At 35.2% G+C, this 20,572-nt stretch overlaps 1 protein-coding gene across 1 annotated transcript in view; it reads left to right on the top strand.

The window, feature by feature from the left end:
- Window positions 1–20,572, top strand: part of EFCAB3 (EF-hand calcium binding domain 3) — a 494,329-nt gene that overhangs the window by 292,170 nt on the left and 181,587 nt on the right. Inside the window, exons 86-93 of the mRNA XM_070561747.1 lie at window positions 1,877–1,930; window positions 2,784–2,888; window positions 4,004–4,057; window positions 4,674–4,778; window positions 9,898–9,951; window positions 19,041–19,145; window positions 19,735–19,788; window positions 20,170–20,274. Of these exons, the coding sequence (XP_070417848.1) occupies window positions 1,877–1,930; window positions 2,784–2,888; window positions 4,004–4,057; window positions 4,674–4,778; window positions 9,898–9,951; window positions 19,041–19,145; window positions 19,735–19,788; window positions 20,170–20,274 (636 nt within the window). The remainder of the gene's footprint in view (window positions 1–1,876; window positions 1,931–2,783; window positions 2,889–4,003; window positions 4,058–4,673; window positions 4,779–9,897; window positions 9,952–19,040; window positions 19,146–19,734; window positions 19,789–20,169; window positions 20,275–20,572) is intronic.

Below are 20,572 nucleotides of genomic sequence, written 5' to 3'. Positions count from 1 at the left end.
CATGAATAATCAATTCCTAGGATTTACTGGGATAATTTAGCACTTGGCTAGAATTTCTCTTAATCTCCCTTCTATTTCAAGATTCTTTATTTAGTACTTAAGATTACACATCCCATGACAGATTATTTTTGAACTTATAGAAAGGAAGGAAGTTTCTGTTCTGGCATTTCTGTACTTTTGCCACCTCAGGAGCATGAGTGTTTCTGCCCACTTGTTTTACTCCTTCTTGGCGTTTTAGGAGTCAGAGGAATTGGAATGCCCTCATGCTAGTCTTTACTGACCTTTGTCAAGGTCTTCAGGATTCTAAGTGCCAAGCTTTCCAGTTCTGTTCCCACGCTGTCTCACCCCTCTGGTGCTTCCCTAGTCAATGGGGGAGAGAATGCCCATTCTTTTTTCCAGGACACAGCCAGAGCCCAAGGTTTGACATAGCCCTAACAACCTGTAGAGACCAACAGCATTTGACTCTCGAAAGGCAAACAGCTTGGAGGTGGTAGTAAAAGGGATATAAACCATGTTCCAGTCTCCATGTTCGCAGAAGCCCTTCCAAAATTTTGATTGAAGTAAATATAAAAGAGTAAGAATAACATTATAAATAAAGGAAAATAATCAACTTTGGCTTAAAAAATTTCTTTGTCACACAGAATGTTTTAATTCTTGCTAATAGATTCCTCCTCAGTTGAGATGAATTTGGAATATGTTAAAGGAAGAGAATTCCCTGCAGACCTAGTTTTCAGTGGAAATCCCCAATTAAAGGGCCTATGGCAAGGAGCTCTTTCATCTTGGGTCAGAATTTTCGCACCTATAAACCAGAAAGGCAAAGAAAAAGGTGAGAGGATTTGTCTGAATCCTCACCATAGCAACTCATATACAAAGCCAGACCAAAAAGTTGTAAACCTTTTCAAGGATCCCATCTTTTTTTCATAATAGGCTTGGTTACCTTTAATAGTCCAGTTGAATCAACACACATTTTCCATTCTGTCCTTACCTGTAGCTAGTATTGATGCAGAAATTATTAGTGGCCAGGAATACTTTAATAGACAAAGAATAAGGTCCAAAAATTCTTCTCACCACAGAGTTAGCAACATTATTGATAATTGATATACTTCTTTGGCCATTCTACTGGTACTTTGTGGGTACTCAAAAAGAAAAGTTTGTTGAATTCATGAAATAACTACATTTTATTCCATGATTCCTAGGTTATAGCTAGGTTTTCTCGTCAACATAGAGTATTATTTTGCTAGGGGAAAAGAAAAGAAGCATCTTTCTTTTCAGAAACTAAATAACAGAGGTTAGCTACTTTTCTTCCCTAAAGCATAATACATCATAGATACTGGAATATTAATTATATTCAGGAAGTAATTGTGTTTATTATTATTTGAGATTTCACCTTTCCTCTTCTACCTTCTTTTGAAGCATGTAATAAAAGTTTACATGTTCGTGTGTGTGTGTGTATGTGTGTGTGTGTGTGTGTAACCAGCTTCTGTTTTTTTTCAATTGAGGTATAATTGACATATAACATTAGATTAGTTTCAGTTGTACAACATAATGATTCAATATTTGTATATATTGCAAAACGATCACCGCAATAAGTCTAGTTAACATGCGTCACCATACACAGTTATAAAATTGTTTTTCTTGTGATGAAACGTTTCAGATTTACTCTCTTAGCAACTTACAGATTACAAAACAGTATTATTAACTATAGGCACCATTCTGTACATTAGGTCCACATGACATATTTATTTTATAAATGGAAGTTGGTACCTGCAAAAGGTTAAATTTTCTAGAGCAAATAAATACTGCTAAATTTTTCTGCTCTATGCAACATCATTTTCTTAGTTTCACGTTTCTGTCCAATTTATTCCTTGTCTTACAGTTAATGGCAAGGTTGGTCTGGAAAAGTTGATGAATGAAGTGAAACCTTTTTCAGGTGAGTAAGACATTACTAAAACGTTTTTAATCGAATTCTAACCCTATGTTATATTTTGCACAGTGTTTTCCCAATATTATATTATAAATTTATTAATGCTGACATTTTACATATTTATAATGAAATATTTACATTTAACTTTTCTTCTGCCTTTAACTTTGAATTATCTAAGATTCAGCCGCAAAAATAAGTGGTGATGTTTGAGTAATAAATTATAATTTCTGTAATTTCTGGCAGTATTATGCTGATCATAACCAGTGTTGAAATCAGAGGTCACAAATTGGCCACCATAAGTTGAATCCAGTCTGCAGTCAAGTTTTTTAAGATTTGGTAACACTGGCCCTACATTCCCTGACAACAACAGCTGGTGTGTTTTCTCATTGGACAAGGCCTGTGATGCCCACTTCACCACAGCCAGTTTCGCTCATTTCTTCTACCTCCAGACTCTTGCAAGCTTTTGAGTTAATAACTGCTGGTTTAAATGGCCAAAATCTAGGCAGGCACAGAATATAGGAAGATGAATATTTTTAGAAAATTAAGTTGATACAGTTGTTTTAAAATAATCACGATTCAGCATTAAAAGGAAAAAGACTCGAAATTACTGGCCCTAAATTACTGGCCAGTGACAGAATCTGATTTTTTTTCCGTGGTGTCTTGCCACTAGGCTTAGGAGACCACTCTGTCTTTATGAAGAATCAAGGAACAAACTCTGTCTCGCTGTCCTTAAACACTCTTAGAATATGTGAGAATGTGAAAGTGAACAGGGCTTTATATGAGCCAGCTTCTTCATTATTTCAGATCATTATAAAGTCCTAAAATTGCCGTGTGTCAACAATTGTTTTTTCCTTCAAAGGAGATAAAGTTGATACCAGTAAACTTGAAAGTGTTTTGGGAAACTTGGGGATTGAGCTCACGCCTAATGAGTGCTTGAACTTGCTGAAGACACTGCCAGTTAATGGTAAGTCTTGTGGGTACTATCTGGGTTTTTTAGAAAGTCTGGTTTTGTGGAACTATGTGAAAAATTCCAAAATAAACTAAAAATGCTTCAAAACTATTGAAAATCTAATGCTAATACAAAGAAAACTTTCATCACTTAGATTTTGATTTAAAAATCATCAATCTAACCCTTTCAGCTGTAAGTTGCTGTCAAAGACAAAGTTCATTACTCAGCCCTCAGGCTGCTGATCAGCTGGATTTGTAAAAGTATGAAAGAAAGAAAGAAGAGAGGTGGGAGAGAGAATAAGGAGTAAAGAGAAGACAAAAAACAAATTAAATTATATAGCTCTGTGTGTTTCTGCAGCACAGAATATATAGTTTACCAAAAAGTGGATAATTTTGTACTTTGAGGAAAGGCTACGGTTTTTAATTTCCTTATTAAGTTACATTTTTTAAAGTTTAGGAAAATAAAAATGCTTTTAATTCCATATCCAAGGATATTCACTATTAATATTTTAGTGCATTTCCTTCTAGTGCTTTTAAGATAGATGATAGATAGATAGATATTTATGTGTATATTAATTTATAACATCTCTTCATAATGTTAATGTCTGTATTCATCATAAAAACCTTGATAATGCTGATAAGTGAAAATAAGACCATCTCTATTCCCACCTCAAAGTGAAAACTAATATAAAAAATTGGAGGTATATTTTTCCACTTCTCATCTATGAATATATGTCCTTTGTTTACTTGGCAACCTTATGGATAAATCTTTCTAAATATCCTAAAATTTCTTGAGATTAAATTCTATTAAGTAGAGTTGCAAAATGTAAGATATTTTATTTGTTTTATGACATTTCCTTCCAGGAAATGGAAGTTTGAACTCCCAAAAACAGTATTTAGAATGTTATTTTTCCTACATTCTAACATAGAAAAACAGCAAAAAAAGAGCATCTCATTATTATGATTTGCATTTCACTCCTTCACCACTGAGAGTGAACATTTTAGTATATCTATTATCTATTGGCATTTGAAATATTCACTAGGCAAAGACTTCTAAATTCTTTCTTTCTAAAATTAAGAGATGGACTATATTTCTGACTCCATTTCCAAAATATCTCATTTTTTTTATAGCTGATGGAAAAGTGTATCAGAAAAGGTTGATGAAGGGCATAAAGTCTCACAAACGTGAGTAAGAAGCACAGTGAAAAGATTTACTCTGAAACTCCCATTTGTATTGTTAAAATATGAATCCTCTTTTCCTATATATTTGAGTCTTTCTTTATGCTTCCTTCAGTAGATCTGCATTTTACCAGGTATTTACCAAATAGTTTCCTGTACTAAGATTTGCCAGAAAGTGTTAAACTTTCTTGGATTTTCCTAACTCAGCCCCAAGGAAACAAAATAAATTTAAAAATATAAAGCAAAAGGTGAAGAATGAAGCCTGTCAGATAAGGATTTCAGTCAAAGGCAGAGACAAATAATTTGAAAGTACAGGCAACAAAAATAACTCCTATTTTTCAGAATATTATGTCAATTGTCTCTAGCTCTAGCTTTTCAATATTCCCAACATAAAATTGGAGGGAATGAGTTCTAATTCTATTCTCCTCTTAACTGGACAAGGCTAGAATTTTGATGTTTGTCTTGAAAATCTTAACAAAAATACTAAGAAATGAATTAAATGTTTTTTATTGTAACAAAACACATGCTCAGTGAAGAAGAAGAATAACATAGCAGAGTGAATGCGTAGTTCAGTTTTAGAATCATTCAGTTTTGCTGTATTCCTTTCCTGTCCCTTACTTAGGAGGCAATGTTGATGTCAATAAGTTGGACACTCTTTTAGAAAACATGGGAATCGACATCACAGAACAAGAATTCATGGATCTGATAGAAAGACTTCCGGATGATGGTGAGCACAGTAATCACTCCTATACTCAAGGGGTACCTCGTCTTTTTTTCCCCGTCTTTATTGAGATATAATTGGCATATGACATTGTATAAGTTTAAGGTTTACAGCCTGTTGATTTCATACATTTATATATTGCAAAATTATTACCACCACAGCATTAGCTAACTCCTCCATCACATAATTATTATTTTTTTAATGGTGAGACATTTAAGATCTAATCTCTTAGCAATTTCTAAGTATATAGTACAGTATTATTAACTTTAATCACCATTCTGTACATTAGATCCTCAGAATTTATTTGCCTTATAACTGAAAGTTTGTACCCTTTGACCAACATCTCCCCATTTCCCTCACCCCCCAGCCCCTAGTAGTCACCATTCTACTCTCTGTTTCTGTGAGTCCAGCTTTTTTAGATTTCACATGTAAGTGAAATGATACAGTATTGGTCTTTCTCTGTCTGACTTATTTCACTTAGCTTAGGTCTCTCAAAGTCCATCCATGTTGTTGCAAATGGCAAGATTTCCTTCTTTCTCATGGCTGAAAAATTTTCAGTTGTGTATATAGTCTTGCATCATTGAACGATAGGGATATATTCTAAGAAATGCGTTAAGCAATTTCGTCATTGTGGGAACATCATAGAGCGTACTTACACAAACCCAGATGGGATAGCCTACTACACACCTAGGCTATGTGGTACTAATCTTATAGGACCACCGTCATATATGCGGTCCGTCGTTGACCAAAACAGTGTTATACGGTGAATGACTGTAATATACGACATCTTCTTTATCCATTCATCCACTGACAGACACAGGTTGTGTCCCTATTTTGGCTGTTGTGAATAGTGCTGCAATAAACATGAGAGTGCAGATATCTCTTTGAGATCCTGTTTTTATTTCCTTTGTATACCCATAAGTGGGATTGCTGGAGCATACGTGTACTTCTATTTTTAATTTGAGGAACTGCTGTACTGTTTTCCCCAGTGGCTGCACTGATTTACATTCCCACTATCCGTGAACAAGGATTGCCTTTTCTCCACATCCTCACCAGCATTTTCATCTTTTGTCTTTTTGATGATAGCCATTCTAAGTTGATATCTCATTGTGGTTTTGATTTGCATTTCTCTGATGATTAATGTTGTTGAACACCTTTTCATGTATCTGTTGGCCATTTGTATGTCTTTGGAAAGAGAGCTATTCAGTTTCTTTGCCCATTGTTTAATTAGATTGGTTTGGTTTTTTGGCTATTGTGTGTTATGAGTTCCTTGCATATTTTGGATGTTAACCTCTTATCAGATATGTGGTTTGCAAATATTTTCTCCCGTTTTGTAGGTTGCCTTTTCATTTTGTTGATTGTTTCTTTTGTTGTGCAGAGGCTTTTTGGTCTGATGTAGTCCTACTGATTTATGTTTGGTTTTGTTGCTTGTACTTTTGGTGTCATATCCAAAAAGTTAAAACTCATGTTAACATTTTAACATAAATGTTTTAACACTTTTAAAATAAAAGTGAAGACTCATGTGAAGGAGATTTTTCCTTATGTTTTCTTCTAGGAGTTTTACAGTTTCAGGACTTACATTTAAGTCTTTAATCCACTTTGATTAATTTTTGTGAGTGGTGTAAGATAGTGGTCCAGTTTCATTCTTTTGATGTGGTTATCCAGTTTTCCCAATACTGTTTATTGAAGAGACTATCCTTTCCCTGTTGACTATTCTTGGCTGCCTTGTTGGCAGTTGATTGTATATGTGAGGGCTTATTTCTAGGCTCTTGATTCTTTTCCATTGGTTTATGTGTCTATTTTTATGCCAGTACTATACTGTTTTGATTAACTTTGTAATATAATTTGAAATCAAGAAGCATGATGCCTCTAATTTTGTTCTTTCTCAGGATTGTTTTGGCTATTTGAGGTTTTCTATGGTTCCATAGAAATTTTAGGATTTTTTTTTCTATGTCTGTGAAAAATGCCATTGGAATTTTTATAGAGACTGCACTGAATCTATAGAAGGCTTTGAGTAGTATGGACATTTTAACAATATTAATTTTTCTGACCCATCAACATGGGCTATCTTTACATTTGTTTGTGTTGTCTTTAATTTCTTTCAAACTAAGTCTTGTAGTTTTCATTGTATAGATATTTTACCACCCTAGTTAAATTTTTTCCTAAGTGTTTTATTGTTTTCTTGTGCTGCTGTAAATGGGATTGTTTTCTTTATTTCTTTTTCAGATATTTCATTGTTAGTGTATAGCAGCACAACTGATTTCTTATGGTGATTTTGTATCCTGCAACTTTACTGAATTCATTGATTAGTTTTAACAGTTTTTTTTTGATGATGTCTTTAGGATTTTCTGTATATAAGATTATATCATCTGCAAATGAAGACAATTTTATTTTTTCCTTTCCTATTTGGATACTTTTTCTTTTTTTGCCTGGTTGCTTTGGCCTGGATTTCCAGTACTACATTGAATACGAGTGGTGAGAGCAGGCTCTTGTCTTGTTCCTAAGGCTGTTAAGGGCTTCTCTTTCTCCTTTCAAACCAACGGGTGAAGTGAGCACTTTTTTTAATGAAATCGAATGTAGTAGTAAAGCTAGATATTGTCTCATGAGTCATATGATCAATTATGTATGTGTGTGTTCACAGTTCTTTGTGTGGCTTATGATCAAAACTTTTGCAAATCACTAGCTTAAATAATAGTACTGACAGTTCTATTTTTCTTTCCACCACCACACTCTTCTTGGAGGATTTACTTAACCAAATATATATTTAAGATTTCAAATCTTTTATCTCAAACTTATCTCATTAGTTTCAGTTTAGCACAGTAAAGTCTTTTTATCTAGCATGACAGGGGCAAGTAGTTGATCAGACAATCTAAAAATCAAGTTAAAGTAAGGAATCATAAAAATGATATGTATACCTTAAACATTTTATTTGAATGAAAAAAATTGAGCCAATGCCATTTTAATTTAATGTAGCCATCCTCTTTGGGGATTTTCTTGCACAAACATACCCATTTATCATCTATACTCCCATTTTCAGTTTCTCTTAAGTGGAGCAAAGTGCTTTCTTAAAAGTTGAGCAGAAATTTCAGTCAGAATCCACCTAGATTTTAATTCTTTCTCCAGTCTTTTTACATTTATCTTATCCATACCAAATTCAACAGAACTTTTTTAGCAATTTGCCGTTACATAAACTTCCCAAATCATTCAAATCTGTTTTTATGGTAATAACTCCCTTTTCCATGTATAGTTCATCACTTTATATATGATTATGTTATCAATTTAATAATAAGTATAACTATTTATAAACAAGCCTGGAACAAGCTCAACAGCATAAGAACACAAATGCACTGGCTTACTCAAAGTGTAGCTTACTAGATGTGAAAGTTTGGCATGCCATCAGCATCAGTCTAAATATTTTACGATAGGAATGAAAAATGAAGTTCAGACCATCAGGTTGGTTGAATAGAAGTCAGTTAAGAGATCTTCTCCCATATCAACAAATCCCTGTTGAGACATAGACTTTCCGCTGACAACCCAACCTCTACATATAAAAGTAAACTTTTTCCCCGTTAAATTCATTCCTGATTCTTGATTTTTTTTAAAAATTTCTATGCCACTATGATCCATCCACAATTACCCATGAAATAATCTACAAATTATCTTTGACTTCTTATGCTCCTTCATTTCTTCCTCCTAAAAATATCCCAAATCTATCTCTCTCTTTGCTGCTCTACTTTCAATTCAAATCCTCATCATCCCTGGCTTAGACTACTACTGCTGAAGCCTCCTGACGGGTCTAACAGCCAGCTTGTCACCTACACACACTAGCCAGGATGACTTAACTGAGGTGAAAATCTGATCCTGTTACTCCTCGAGTTAAAACCTTTCAGTGACCTCCTCATAGCTCACAGCGTACGGGCACTGAGTCTTATGATATCCCAGACCCAGTGCTAAACATTTTTATCAATTTTCTCATCCAGTTAATTGATTCGTTCATGTAACAGATATCTACTGAACATCTAACACCTAACAGTCTCTGAGTCCGCCTTCGGGATACAGCCATAAACAAAACAAGTTAATGTAAACTTCGTGAAGCCAGAATTTTTATCTTTTTTCACAGCTGTATTCCCAGATCCAGGCAGTCTGATGTCAAAGTCTAAACTAGTAACTCCAACCAGCTTCTTTTGACTCATCTTTCCAATCCTTACATGGCATTTTTCCTAGAAGCAAAATTTAAAAGTTTTAGTTCACCACATACTATGCTCTTCATTGCTCCTTTCCTGGAATTCTTTGTCTTTCTCCAGTGATAGAAAATAACACAATACCATAAACAATGGCCTTAAATGTATACTAGTCATGTGTTATCAGCCCTTCCAAGAAAAACATGGAGTTAGAAACAGAATGAGTCCAAAACACTTGAGAGAATATTTTACCTAAGATAGACTTTATAATTCAAGCAATCTTAGACCCTCTTGCAGATAACGGAGCTGTCTATTAAAGTCCAAGAATTTCAAGGTTTTTTTTGTAAAGATTTTATTTTTTTCCTTTTTCTCCCCAAAACCCCCTGGTACATAGTTGTATATTCTTTGTTGTGGGTCCTTCTTGTTGTGGCATGTTGATGAGCAGTGCCATGTCCGCGCCCAGGATTCGAACCAACGAAACACTGGGCCGCCTGCAGCAGAGCGCGCAAACTTAACCACTCGGCCACGGGGCCAGCCCCAAGAATTTCAACTTTTAAAAGGACAAGATATAGTGACTAGCCTTCATCTGGACTCTAGTTCATAATTTAAGTACTTTATGCTTTATGCTTTTTTTCTGAGTTTGGATTTATCAGTGTCTAAATTTTGCCTTGTCGCGGGGGCTGGCCTGGTAGTATAGCAGTTAAGTTCACACATTCTTCTTTGGTCGCCCGGGGTTCACCGGTTCGGATCTCCAGTGCAGACATGGCACCGCTTGACAAGCCATGCTGTGGTAGGCATCCCACATATAAAGTAGAGGAAGATGGGCACGGATGTTAGCTCAGAGCCAGTCTTCCTCAGCAAAAAGAGGAGAATGGGTGGCAGATGTTAGCTCAGGGTTAATCTTCCTCAAAAATTAAATAAATAAATTTTACCTTGTCTTATAGGTGAAGGGAAGGTCAAACTAAGTACATTGATGGAAGAATTGAGTACTGTTTTAGGTGAGCAAAAATTACTTAATTCTTTACATTGTTTTAATGATATTTCCTACCATCCCTTCATTCCCTTCTTAATTTCACCATTTTAACCTTTCATTAATTAAACATTTTCATCTACTGTTTTAATTACCTATGTTTCTGCAATAGAGGTATTAGGTTTTTGCATAAGACAATAAATTTCAAAATTTATGTAATAATTGTGATACTGTATGTAGACATAATTATTTGAATAGGTCACCAAAAACATAATTTTTTTGGCAATTATATTAGCCTCATATTATTATGTGTAGTATTTTTCTCCAATAATATGAAGATATGCCTTTTATTATAAAAGGCACAGTGTTATATTTCTAAGTCTAGTATTCACTCTGCATGATACAGTAGATGTCCCTAGGTCTTCTTAATAATGTGAGAATATTTTTGGTCTTAATTTTACCCTTTGATCCTCCCTCAACCAAACCACAGGAGAGACCTCAGGAATTGTTCAGACCTTCTCCACTATTGTTGATTCTCCTTGAGATGAGCTAACATCTGAGTGTCTGGATGATTTCATCCTATTTTTGTCTTTGAATGATTTGTTTAACTATCTATGGGTGCAATGACTGCAAAGAAGCATTTAAGACTGAAAAGCAGATCTCAAACAGCTGTAAGACAAACCAAACTAGCTGAAAGTATTATAAGAAGAAACTGCAAGGCACTCTGGAATCATGGTCCAATATTTCTCAGACTTGAAAGAAAACTGGTCCTAATAATGCCTTAAGTCTACGTTAAATAACCAAGTTGTCTTTTCTTTAGCTTAGATATAAATTTGACCTGTACTGTGAATCCAAGTACAATATGAAGTATTAGCAATGGTGCAAATCCCCCTCTAGTTGGTCAAAAGAAAATTCAAGGCAATTCTATCATTTATCGAGGGAATTTTTTTGAAGTCATATTGGTTTATAACATCATATAAATTTCAGGTGTACATCATTATATTTAGACTTCTGTAGAGACTGCATCTTGTTCACCTCCAAAAGTCTACTTACCATCCATCACCATACACATGTGCTCCTTTACCCCTTTCACCCTCCCCCTGCCCCCTCCCCTCTGGCAATCACCAATCTGTTCTCTGTATCTATATGTTTGTTTGTTTATCTTCCACATATGAATGAAGTCATATGGTAATTGTCTTTCTCTATCTGACTTATTTTGCTTAGCATAATACCTCAAGGTCCATCCATGTTGTCACAAATGACATGATTTTGTCTTTTTTTATGGCTGAGTAGTGTTCCATTGTGTGTGTGTGTGTGTGTGTGTGTGTGTATACAATTTTAATTGGTTTATTGTACTGAATAGGACATGGACTGTATTATATACTAGGTCAGCCAAGGTAAGACACAAATTTTTTTTTATTCCTTTGGATGGAATATCTTATGCTTAGGAATCTGTTCCACCAGATATTATGTATTTCCCCAGAAAAGTCTCTCTCTCCTTGAATTCTTTATAAGGAGACAAGATCTATTGAGACTGTTGGAAAGCCATGCACTTAGAATTGTCTATTAGCCCCACAGAACATAGCCAGTAATTCTTTAAACTAGTTTGCTAGTAAAAAAGCTGAGTTATAGAGTTAGGATTGTCCTAACTCTAGTACAGTGATTGTCCCCAGTAAGATTTAAACTTCAGTAAGTTCTTATTAGTAGTAAGAGAAATCATGACAGGCTAAGTCAGAAGTGTATGATATTAAATAAGTAAAAATGGGAAATATGACAAAAGATAAGAATAAAAATATGTGAAAAATATGCAGAGCACTGACAATCAGTGTTTTCTTATTCTGATGGTCTTGGGTGGAAGCTCTGTACTTCAAGGAGTTTTCCACTTGTTCTGAGGATCTTGGACCTTAGGTCGGCAGGTGACTTACATGAACCAACTGCTTCTTGGAGCTCTCTGGAGAACCTCAGTTTAAGGTTTCTAATCATGTAACTTTCCAATTTTAATATCGTTTCTTTCTTTTTTCCAGGAGTGTTAGTGTTCAAAAGACAGTGAAGTTTTTAAATAATAGGCAAAACCTTTTGTATAATCATGAATAATTGCCAAAATAAAATGTATTTCCCTACAATTGAATAGATAAGTTGGAATGCCCTAAGCAGGTAGCAGGATATCTAAAAGTTTATTAGCCAGCCTGAGTGCTGTCGATTTTTGACAAGAGAATGTTTCAGCCCATTCAGAAAATATACATATTATTAGTACATGTTCATAGCACAGAGAGAAGCAACTGTATAAATCTGTTTGGTTATGCTCAAAGGGCCCCTTAGGGTGTGGTTCTAATCCTGGTCTCAAGGTTACATATTTTCCAGAATAATTTAGTGTCAGAGGAGGCATGAATTGGCCATGTCCTCTGATATAATATAAAATGTCCTAATCAGTGTTGAATAGTGTGACAAATTTGTTCCTATAGTAATGGGTTGTTTTATGTAGGATTTTGGCAAATATTCAATTGAAATTTTATCTTGTGCAACTATGTCGCAATCCTGGCTTTGGCAGATCTTATCCTCATGGATATTATAACCTGATCACTCCAATTGTTTCTTTACAGCATTGAGGTCAAATTTTGTGCTTCTGTAATGGAATCATTGAACCTGACCCTACACTTGTTTTTCTGATCTATAAGAGGTCCTTCAAAAAGAACATTAGTTTAAAAATGAAAAGGCAAACTACAGACTGGCAGAAAATATTTGCAAAACACGTATCTGATAAAGGACTTGTATCTAAAATTTTCAAAGAATTCTTAAAATTCAGCAATAATAAAACAAACAACCTAATTTAAAAGTGAACAAAAGATCTGAACAGGCACCTCACCAAAGAAGATGTAGAGATGGCAAATAAGCATGTGAGAAGATGTTCGACATCATACGCCATAAGTGAATTGCAAATTAAAACAACGAGATAACACTACACACCAACTAGAATGGCTAGCAACAGAAGCTTTCATTTGTTGCTCATGGGAATGCAAAATGGAACAGCCACTTTGGAAGACAGTTTGGCAGTTTCTTACAAAGCTAAACTTAATCTTACTATAATATGGAGCAATTACACATTAGGTATTTACCCAAATGAGCTGAAAACTTATGTCCACACCAAAACCTGCACACGAATGTTTATGGCAGCTTTATTCATAATTGCCAAAACTTGGAAGCAAACAAGATATGCTTCAATTGATGAATGGATAAACAAACTGTGGTACATCCACATAATGGACTATTATTCAATGATAAAAAGAAATGAACTATTGATCCATGAAAAGACATGGAGCAACCTTAAATGTACATTGCTAAATGGAAGTAGACAGTCTGAAAAGGTTACACGTGGTATGATTCCAATACATGACATTCTGGAAAAGGCAAACCATAGAGATAATAAAAAGATCAGTGGTTTCCAGGAGTTTAGGTGGGGTGGTGTAGGGAGCAGAAATGGATAGGAGAACCACCAGGGAACTTTAGGGCAGTGAAACTATTCTGTATGTTACTGTAATGGTAAATGCATGACATATTGTATTTGTCAAAACCCATAGAACTGTACATTACAAAGAGTGAACAGCAAGAATATACAGCTAGATCACTAAGAGAAAAATATATAAGCAGATTCTGGAGGAATCTATGTGTAGGCTTCCTATGTTCTCCCTCTTATGAGAGGCCACACAGAATATACCTTCCCTCCAGCCGCAAAAATGTAGTTACACATGTGTGCTCAGGGAAGCCCATTAGAGACTCAGTGCCCAGGGTTTTTTATTCGGGGCTGTTCACTTAGGCACCCTCTGCCTAACAACTACCAAAATACCAAACTCCCATAAGAAAAGTAACTATTTACCATTAATCATGTTGTTTGTACAAGTCTAGGCACAGTGAACCAGGCTTATCTGTTAGTATTGGAGGGAACATTCTGAAACTCAAGTTCCCAGATGCCAGACAAGTACCAACCTGGCAAGCAGGCTCTTCTAAAAATAGCAGCCTCAGGGCTGCTGTGTTTACTCTTTTCTGCACATAGTCTATTTAGTGAGATGACCTGCTAAAGCATCTTCTCTGGTCTCTATATTACCTATTTCACTGTGGGCTTCTGCTTTTATGATAGCAATTTCTTTGAGCAGCATCAAGGCGTCTAGTAGTAGTTACTACAAAAGCTTATCATCTATTAGTTTTACCAATTTGAAATCTCTAGAAAGGGCCAATGTTCAGTCACTTGAACCAATCTAGTATCTGTTAAGTAATTGGATCTTTAAAGAGAAACTAGACTAATTATTGCATATTTAGCCTACTGGGTCCCTTTTCACTTTTAAGACAGACCTATTAACAAATAATATTAAGTCAAAATTTGGTACTGAGGTGTCCAAAAGATCTGTTCAGGCCATGGACGCTTTTTGAACTATAGAAATACAATTACAGAAATTAGTTACAGAAAGAGAATTCTTCTTCATAGGGTAAAGGTAATAAAGTCACTGAATTGAGACTGTTATACCAATGGATAGTAATATGAGGTGAGAGTAACAATATTTCATAATTTGTTAACCAACTAGTCCAAAAATATTGGATATTTTCAGTTAGCAATAGAGAGCATAACTGCATGTGGTACCAACAGATTTAAAGATGATTCTAATATGAGATGTGAAAATGCTTTGGCTAATGTTAGGAACTACAGTTGCTCTGAAGCAAAAAGGATATAGCCAAGGCTACTGAATTAAAAGATAAGCTATAATAAGCAATGGGTCTTTTATGTATGCTATCGATGTGCTGTGTTAACACTCCTGAAGTGTAGCCTAATCTTTTCGTTATTGTTACTGCCTTCAAGTCGATTATGACTCCTAGCGACCCTGTGTACAGAAGAGGGGAACCCCGTCCAGTCTTTTTGTGCCATCCTCTCACCTTGCAGTGCTATATCAGACAACACTCCACTGCTATTCTTAGGGTTTTCATGGCCAATTTTTTCAGAAATGGGTGGCCAGGTCATTCTTCCTAGTCTGTCTTAGTCTAAAGCTCTGCTGATACCTGTCCACCATGGGTGACACTAGTGGTATTCAAAATACAGATGGCATAGCTTTCAGCATCATAGCAACACACAGCCACCATAGTACGATAGCTGACTTAGAAAAGGACTGAGTAGTGTTAGAAATTCCCACTACTTTGGTGGTTTGGTAAATAAAGTTTATTTCCCCTCAAGAATTTTACAACTTACTATGAACCTTTCCGTTTGTCTTTTACTATCTTCTTTCACATTCTGGCGCAATCAGACATTATTTTAAGACAAATCTACTCTCTATTTCTCAAAGTACGTGTGTGACTCACTCATTCACTTTCTTTCTCTCCCTGTATTTAGTACCAGATTGGCACAGATGTTAGCTCAGGGACCATCTTCCTCACAAAAAATAATAATAATAATACAATCTGGACCAACAACAACAAAAAATACGTGAGACAAGACTTTATTCAAATAGACAAACAAAAGTGAAAGCAAAGCACTTAGGGGAAAATAGGCAAGTTAATGGCAAAAATACTTACCAAATAGCATACTACAAATCAAAAAGTCTAATTACCTTATACAAAGACCTAGCACTAATGACAAAGACAAATCCTAGGATAACAAAATAAATTCACCAACAAGAACTCAACAAACCCAATCAGAGCTCAAATTGTTGTTGTTGAGACTGACTCACTTGGCAGTTAATGTGAAGACAAATAGAAATTGCACACGAGGGGCCTGGTGAGTACACCTATTGGTCCAACAGTCCCCTGTAATGCTGCCAAATGAGGATCTTCAAAATGAGTGGCCTCTCCAGAATTCTCAAAAGCTGACACCACCATTCATTATCTGAAATAAAAAAACACAAACCTGGCCAGGCAGTCTTTACTGTGCAGAACAGAATGGTGATCTTATATAAGATTTGGAGGAAGTGTGGAGTTCAGGGATTGGCAAATTCAGAGGCGTGAGTAGATGGAGATTGTCTGTAGAAACACAAATTCTCAAGTAAGACTGACATTGGTTGGTATTCACAAGAGTATTCATTGCAGTGTGACTCTTCCCATGTGGCTGACTTTCTGAAGTAAGGCACTGTCACTGATTGGTTGGCTTTCAGAAGTGTGTTCACTGAGGCAAGGTGTCATTTGATTAAACAAGTTTAAAACCAGTAGTGGTGGTTTCTTTACCGTGGTTATGAAACAATAAATCTTTTCTTAGGAGTTCAGGTACTGTTTTTATTATCAGTGGTTATATGAATTCTCATAATGAACTATGGAGGAGAAATTACCCCAGTTTTTCCTCTTCATATGTGCATAGCTGGACCTCAGGGCACAAGAGAGGGGTCATCACTACTAAAGCTACATCAAGTTCCTCTGCCATGTCCCCTCCATGAAGTGGCACACTATTGCTCCCCTGACTATTATTCAGGCTGTCACAGGACCTGGTTGTGTGGAAATGATGGAAGGAGCCCTCCAGCTGGATTCATTAACAGTAGAATAGAAGATCCAATGATAACTGCAAGGAAATAGAAAAGACAATTTCTTGTCATAGAAATGCAGCTATGAGTCTTTACAAAGCTCTCAAGTTGACATGTCTGAGGAAGCTCATTTATCTATGGAATTACAAAGGAATAGTCTTATGAAATAGCTACTGCTCATTCCAAAGAGATGGAAAATGATAGAGCAAGAGGAAAGCGTGAGAGCCCAGTAGAACTTAAACGAGTATGTAGCTACCCATATACACTTCTCATGTACCTTCTGACAGCACTTCCATTTCTAGCAACATGGTGGACTAGGTGCCTGGATGTTGAAAACAGCTAATAATGCAGATAAAATCTAATTTAAATGCTTCCACAAACTTGTAAACTAGAAGGAATACTCATACCAAAAGTCTGGTACCCAAAGAGGAAAGAAGAGCCCTGAAGCCACATTTCATTTTATAGGCTTTTGCTGAACTAAATGAATCTGAACTACTTTTCACAGCCCGCCAGAACTCGGTGGAGAGGAAGCAAAGCCCAGAGCCCACTCAAGGTAGAAGGTATAATAGGAGAATTCCCTTAAAGCTAAGAATCTAAAAAAGCCACATATACAGCAGAAGAGTGAATTACAAATATCCCCCTGGCCTGCAAGGAAAACTGCCTGACTCAATTTGTAAACACAAGATGATCTTCACACAGGCTTACTTGCCAAATTCACGCTAACTTTTGCTAAAAATTTAGTTTAAAGTGATCCCAGATGACTAATGCCCCCGGGCAACTGACATAAGCAAATTCAGATACTCTCTGAAGGAAAACTTCAGATGAGTATCCAAAAAGATTCTTCTCAAAACAAAGAATTTCATATGAAGAGCAATTCATAGTCTAAAATTATTACAAGAAAACAAGGCACCATGAGTAAGAACCATCATGAACAACGTATAGCAGACTCAGATCAGCAGAGATTTTAGATTTTGGAATTGTCAGACAAAAAAATTATTAAATTAGTATGCTTAATATAGTTTAAGAATTAAAACAGAGACTTGAATATATATAGTAAAGAGCAAGCAGATTTGATAAAGAACCAAATAGATCTTTGAGAAATGAAAATAGTAGAAATTTAAAATATTTGAAGGATTTAATAGTAGTTTATAAACAGCTGAAGAAAGGACTAAGGAACTGAAGAAATTACAAGGTATGTAGCACAGAAAGACAAAGAAATGGAAAATGTGAAAGAGAAGAGATATAGAGGATAGATAAGAAAATCTAACATATATTTAATTGGAATGCCAGGAAGAAAATAGAGAGAGAATGAGACAGAGGCAAACTTGAAGAAAACTTTCCAGAACTGATAAATGGTGCCAATTTAAAGAAGCCAAATGAATCCCAAGCAAAATAAATAAAATGAAATCCATACTAGAGTGGGGGACTGGAATTGGCCACCCCAAGATAAGTCTTTTTGGCATGAGGATTATTTTGGGCTGGTTACTTTTAAAAACTGCAGACAGGAAAGAAACTCTGAAAAGTAGAATTTACTTACCCTTTGTTAAGAGACATTTACATTTGTAAAGAAAAATCTCCATCTGTAAAGGTGTCTCCCTCTCTGTACCAGGAAGAAGGGGGGATGACCTTATCTCTAGAAACTCTTAATCAATGCAGAAGGCAAGGACTTAAATCTGCATAATAATCTTACTCTTGTTTACTGTACTTGTCTGGTAATCTCCCGTAACTGACTCCCCCCACCCCCAACATCCTCCTTTGTCTTTAGCTGAAGGTGATATTTAAAGTGGTGGCTTCAGCCATTTTGGCGAGTTGCGCAGTTTGCCTGAGCCCTTCCCATGTATACATGTTATAAAGCTTTGTTTAATTTTCTCCTGTTATTCTGTGTCATGTGAATTTAATTCATTCTCTGGCCAGAAGAACCCAGAGTGGGTAGAGGAAATGTCTTCCTCCCCTACACTAGCCATATACACTTGAAATATGCAACATATATAACTTATTGGCTAAAAGTTTAGGATTCTAGACTTTGCTGACAGTAAGCTTTCAGAGATTCATTTTCCTCTGATTTAAACCAAAAGGCTTAATTAAACCAAAATTGTCTTCCTCTCTAAAGTTGCAAAGTATAAAAGTATTTGTAATAATCAAAAGTTTATTTACCATAACATTAGTGCAAAACAAAAATTATTATAGAAACTTGAGCCTCCATTTTTTAAACATACCTTCTAATAAGCATCAACTATGTATATCTTTATTACGTTGTATTAATTAATTAATAATTAATGCATATAAGGCATATAATCTATGTACCTTTCTAAATGAGATTTGTGTCTAACATTGTAGTGCTCCTAACATAATGATAATTTCAAATCTATCAGGAGAAATATGTAAATTTCTATTTTGTGAAGAAAGGAACCGAATTTTTGTTTTATTTTTTGCTTGTTTACATAATCAGTCAAGGTGGTTATAAATTTTAATTTTTGTGTTGTATAATACATGATTTTTAAATACTCATGAAATTATCTAAATGGTGCATAAGTGAAAATATTGCTAGTTAGCAACATTTGATTGTAATAACTCACTAATTTTGTGTTCCTCTCAAATTCTTTTTTGTTGCCATTTCTGTCTTTTCTAGGAGAGGAGGTAGATGTCAGTGACTTAGGAAATGCTCTGAAAGACTTGAAATTAGAGGTCACAGATGAGGAATACTTGAATTTGGTAAAAACTCTACCAGTTGATGGTAAGGATTTAAAATATATATGTATCCTTCAAGGGGCTTTAGGTTGCTAGACTATGAGATTTTCTTCTAAAATGATAACAAACTATTACCAGGTTGGTTTTTTTTGTTAACCATTTTTGAAAGCTTTTAGAATTACTTGATTTTTGCCAAAGAAAGTTCTGGGCCATTTAATTTTTATTATGGGAGGCAATAGCTATTTCACTCATCCCTGCCAATAAAATATGGGTATTGTTGTGCTTGATTCCACTAATATGCCTGAGAGTAAGTGGAAGGATGTAAAAATGGAAGAGTAAAGGGTAGAAGGAAAGAAGTCAGAGATAAAATCACATCAGATGGGATATTTGTTTTATGTTTTAAGCCAATAATCATACTTTTTATGGAAGAGTGAGCAGATTTGCCTCATTAAAATTTTTCTCCAGAAAACTTTGTTACTATCTGAGAGCAAATTAGATAAATTTCAGAAAAAAAATCATTCAAAAGTCTATCTTTTTGAAATTATGGGATCAGGGGAAGAATTGTAGAAATTTTATTGTTTAGGTGAATTTCCCTTATTATTTTTCTCTGACCTGAATTATCCCTTTTCTTACAGCTGAAGGAAAAGTGTTTCAAAAAAGGTTGCTGGATGGTGTGAAGACTCTTAAAAGTGAGTAGTATGATGAAAAAGCAGATACATCTGAGATATTCTCTTATTTTTCACATATACTAACTTATTTTTATTACATTAAAAATCCCATATGTGTATTTCCCCAATATTTACGGATACGTTAGATATGTTATGCCATAAATCCCTGGAAAATTACCCAGCCCTTTTGGAACTTGCACTCTGTTGATATGAACAAAAGGTATAGTCAGAGGAGGAGATTCTACACCTAATTTTAATGTTGACTCACCTTGCACTCTTGACTAGGTCTTACTGGACCTTAATGTCTTCATGGTTAAAGTGGTAACCATAATATACATGAATTAATAAGGCTTTTTTTTTTCACATCTTGCTGCCTTTTTATGATACCTTGTTTCTCCTAAGGAGGAAAGGTTGATATGAATAACCTGGATGCATTTCTGGAAAATATGGGAATTGAGCTCTCACATAAAGAACTTGAAGATTTTTCACAAAACCTACCAGTTGACGGTGAGCATTGTAAATAAAATCATATGCCCTTTAGGACAGCTTGGGTTTGAGAGCATCCATAGACCAATGATAGTGCTTATTTGGTATCAAAGGGCATTTTGAAAAGCATGTGGCCGAATTCAGATCTTAAATGAAAGCACATCTGTCTCTTTATTAATCCAAGACCAGCAAATGTCTTCCACTATGAATAACGAAAATTAGTGCGAGTACTAACAGACCATTCTCCGGTCAAAAAATGAGGAAGAGAAGGAAAATAGAATGAAAAAGATTTAAAACAAACATTAAACAGTAATTGATA

The sequence above is a fragment of the Equus przewalskii genome, chromosome 10, assembly GCF_037783145.1.
Source record: "Equus przewalskii isolate Varuska chromosome 10, EquPr2, whole genome shotgun sequence".
NCBI lineage: Eukaryota > Metazoa > Chordata > Mammalia > Perissodactyla > Equidae > Equus > Equus przewalskii.
Note: the sequence above shows the minus strand (reverse complement) of the source record. Positions and strands in the feature narration are given on the sequence as shown.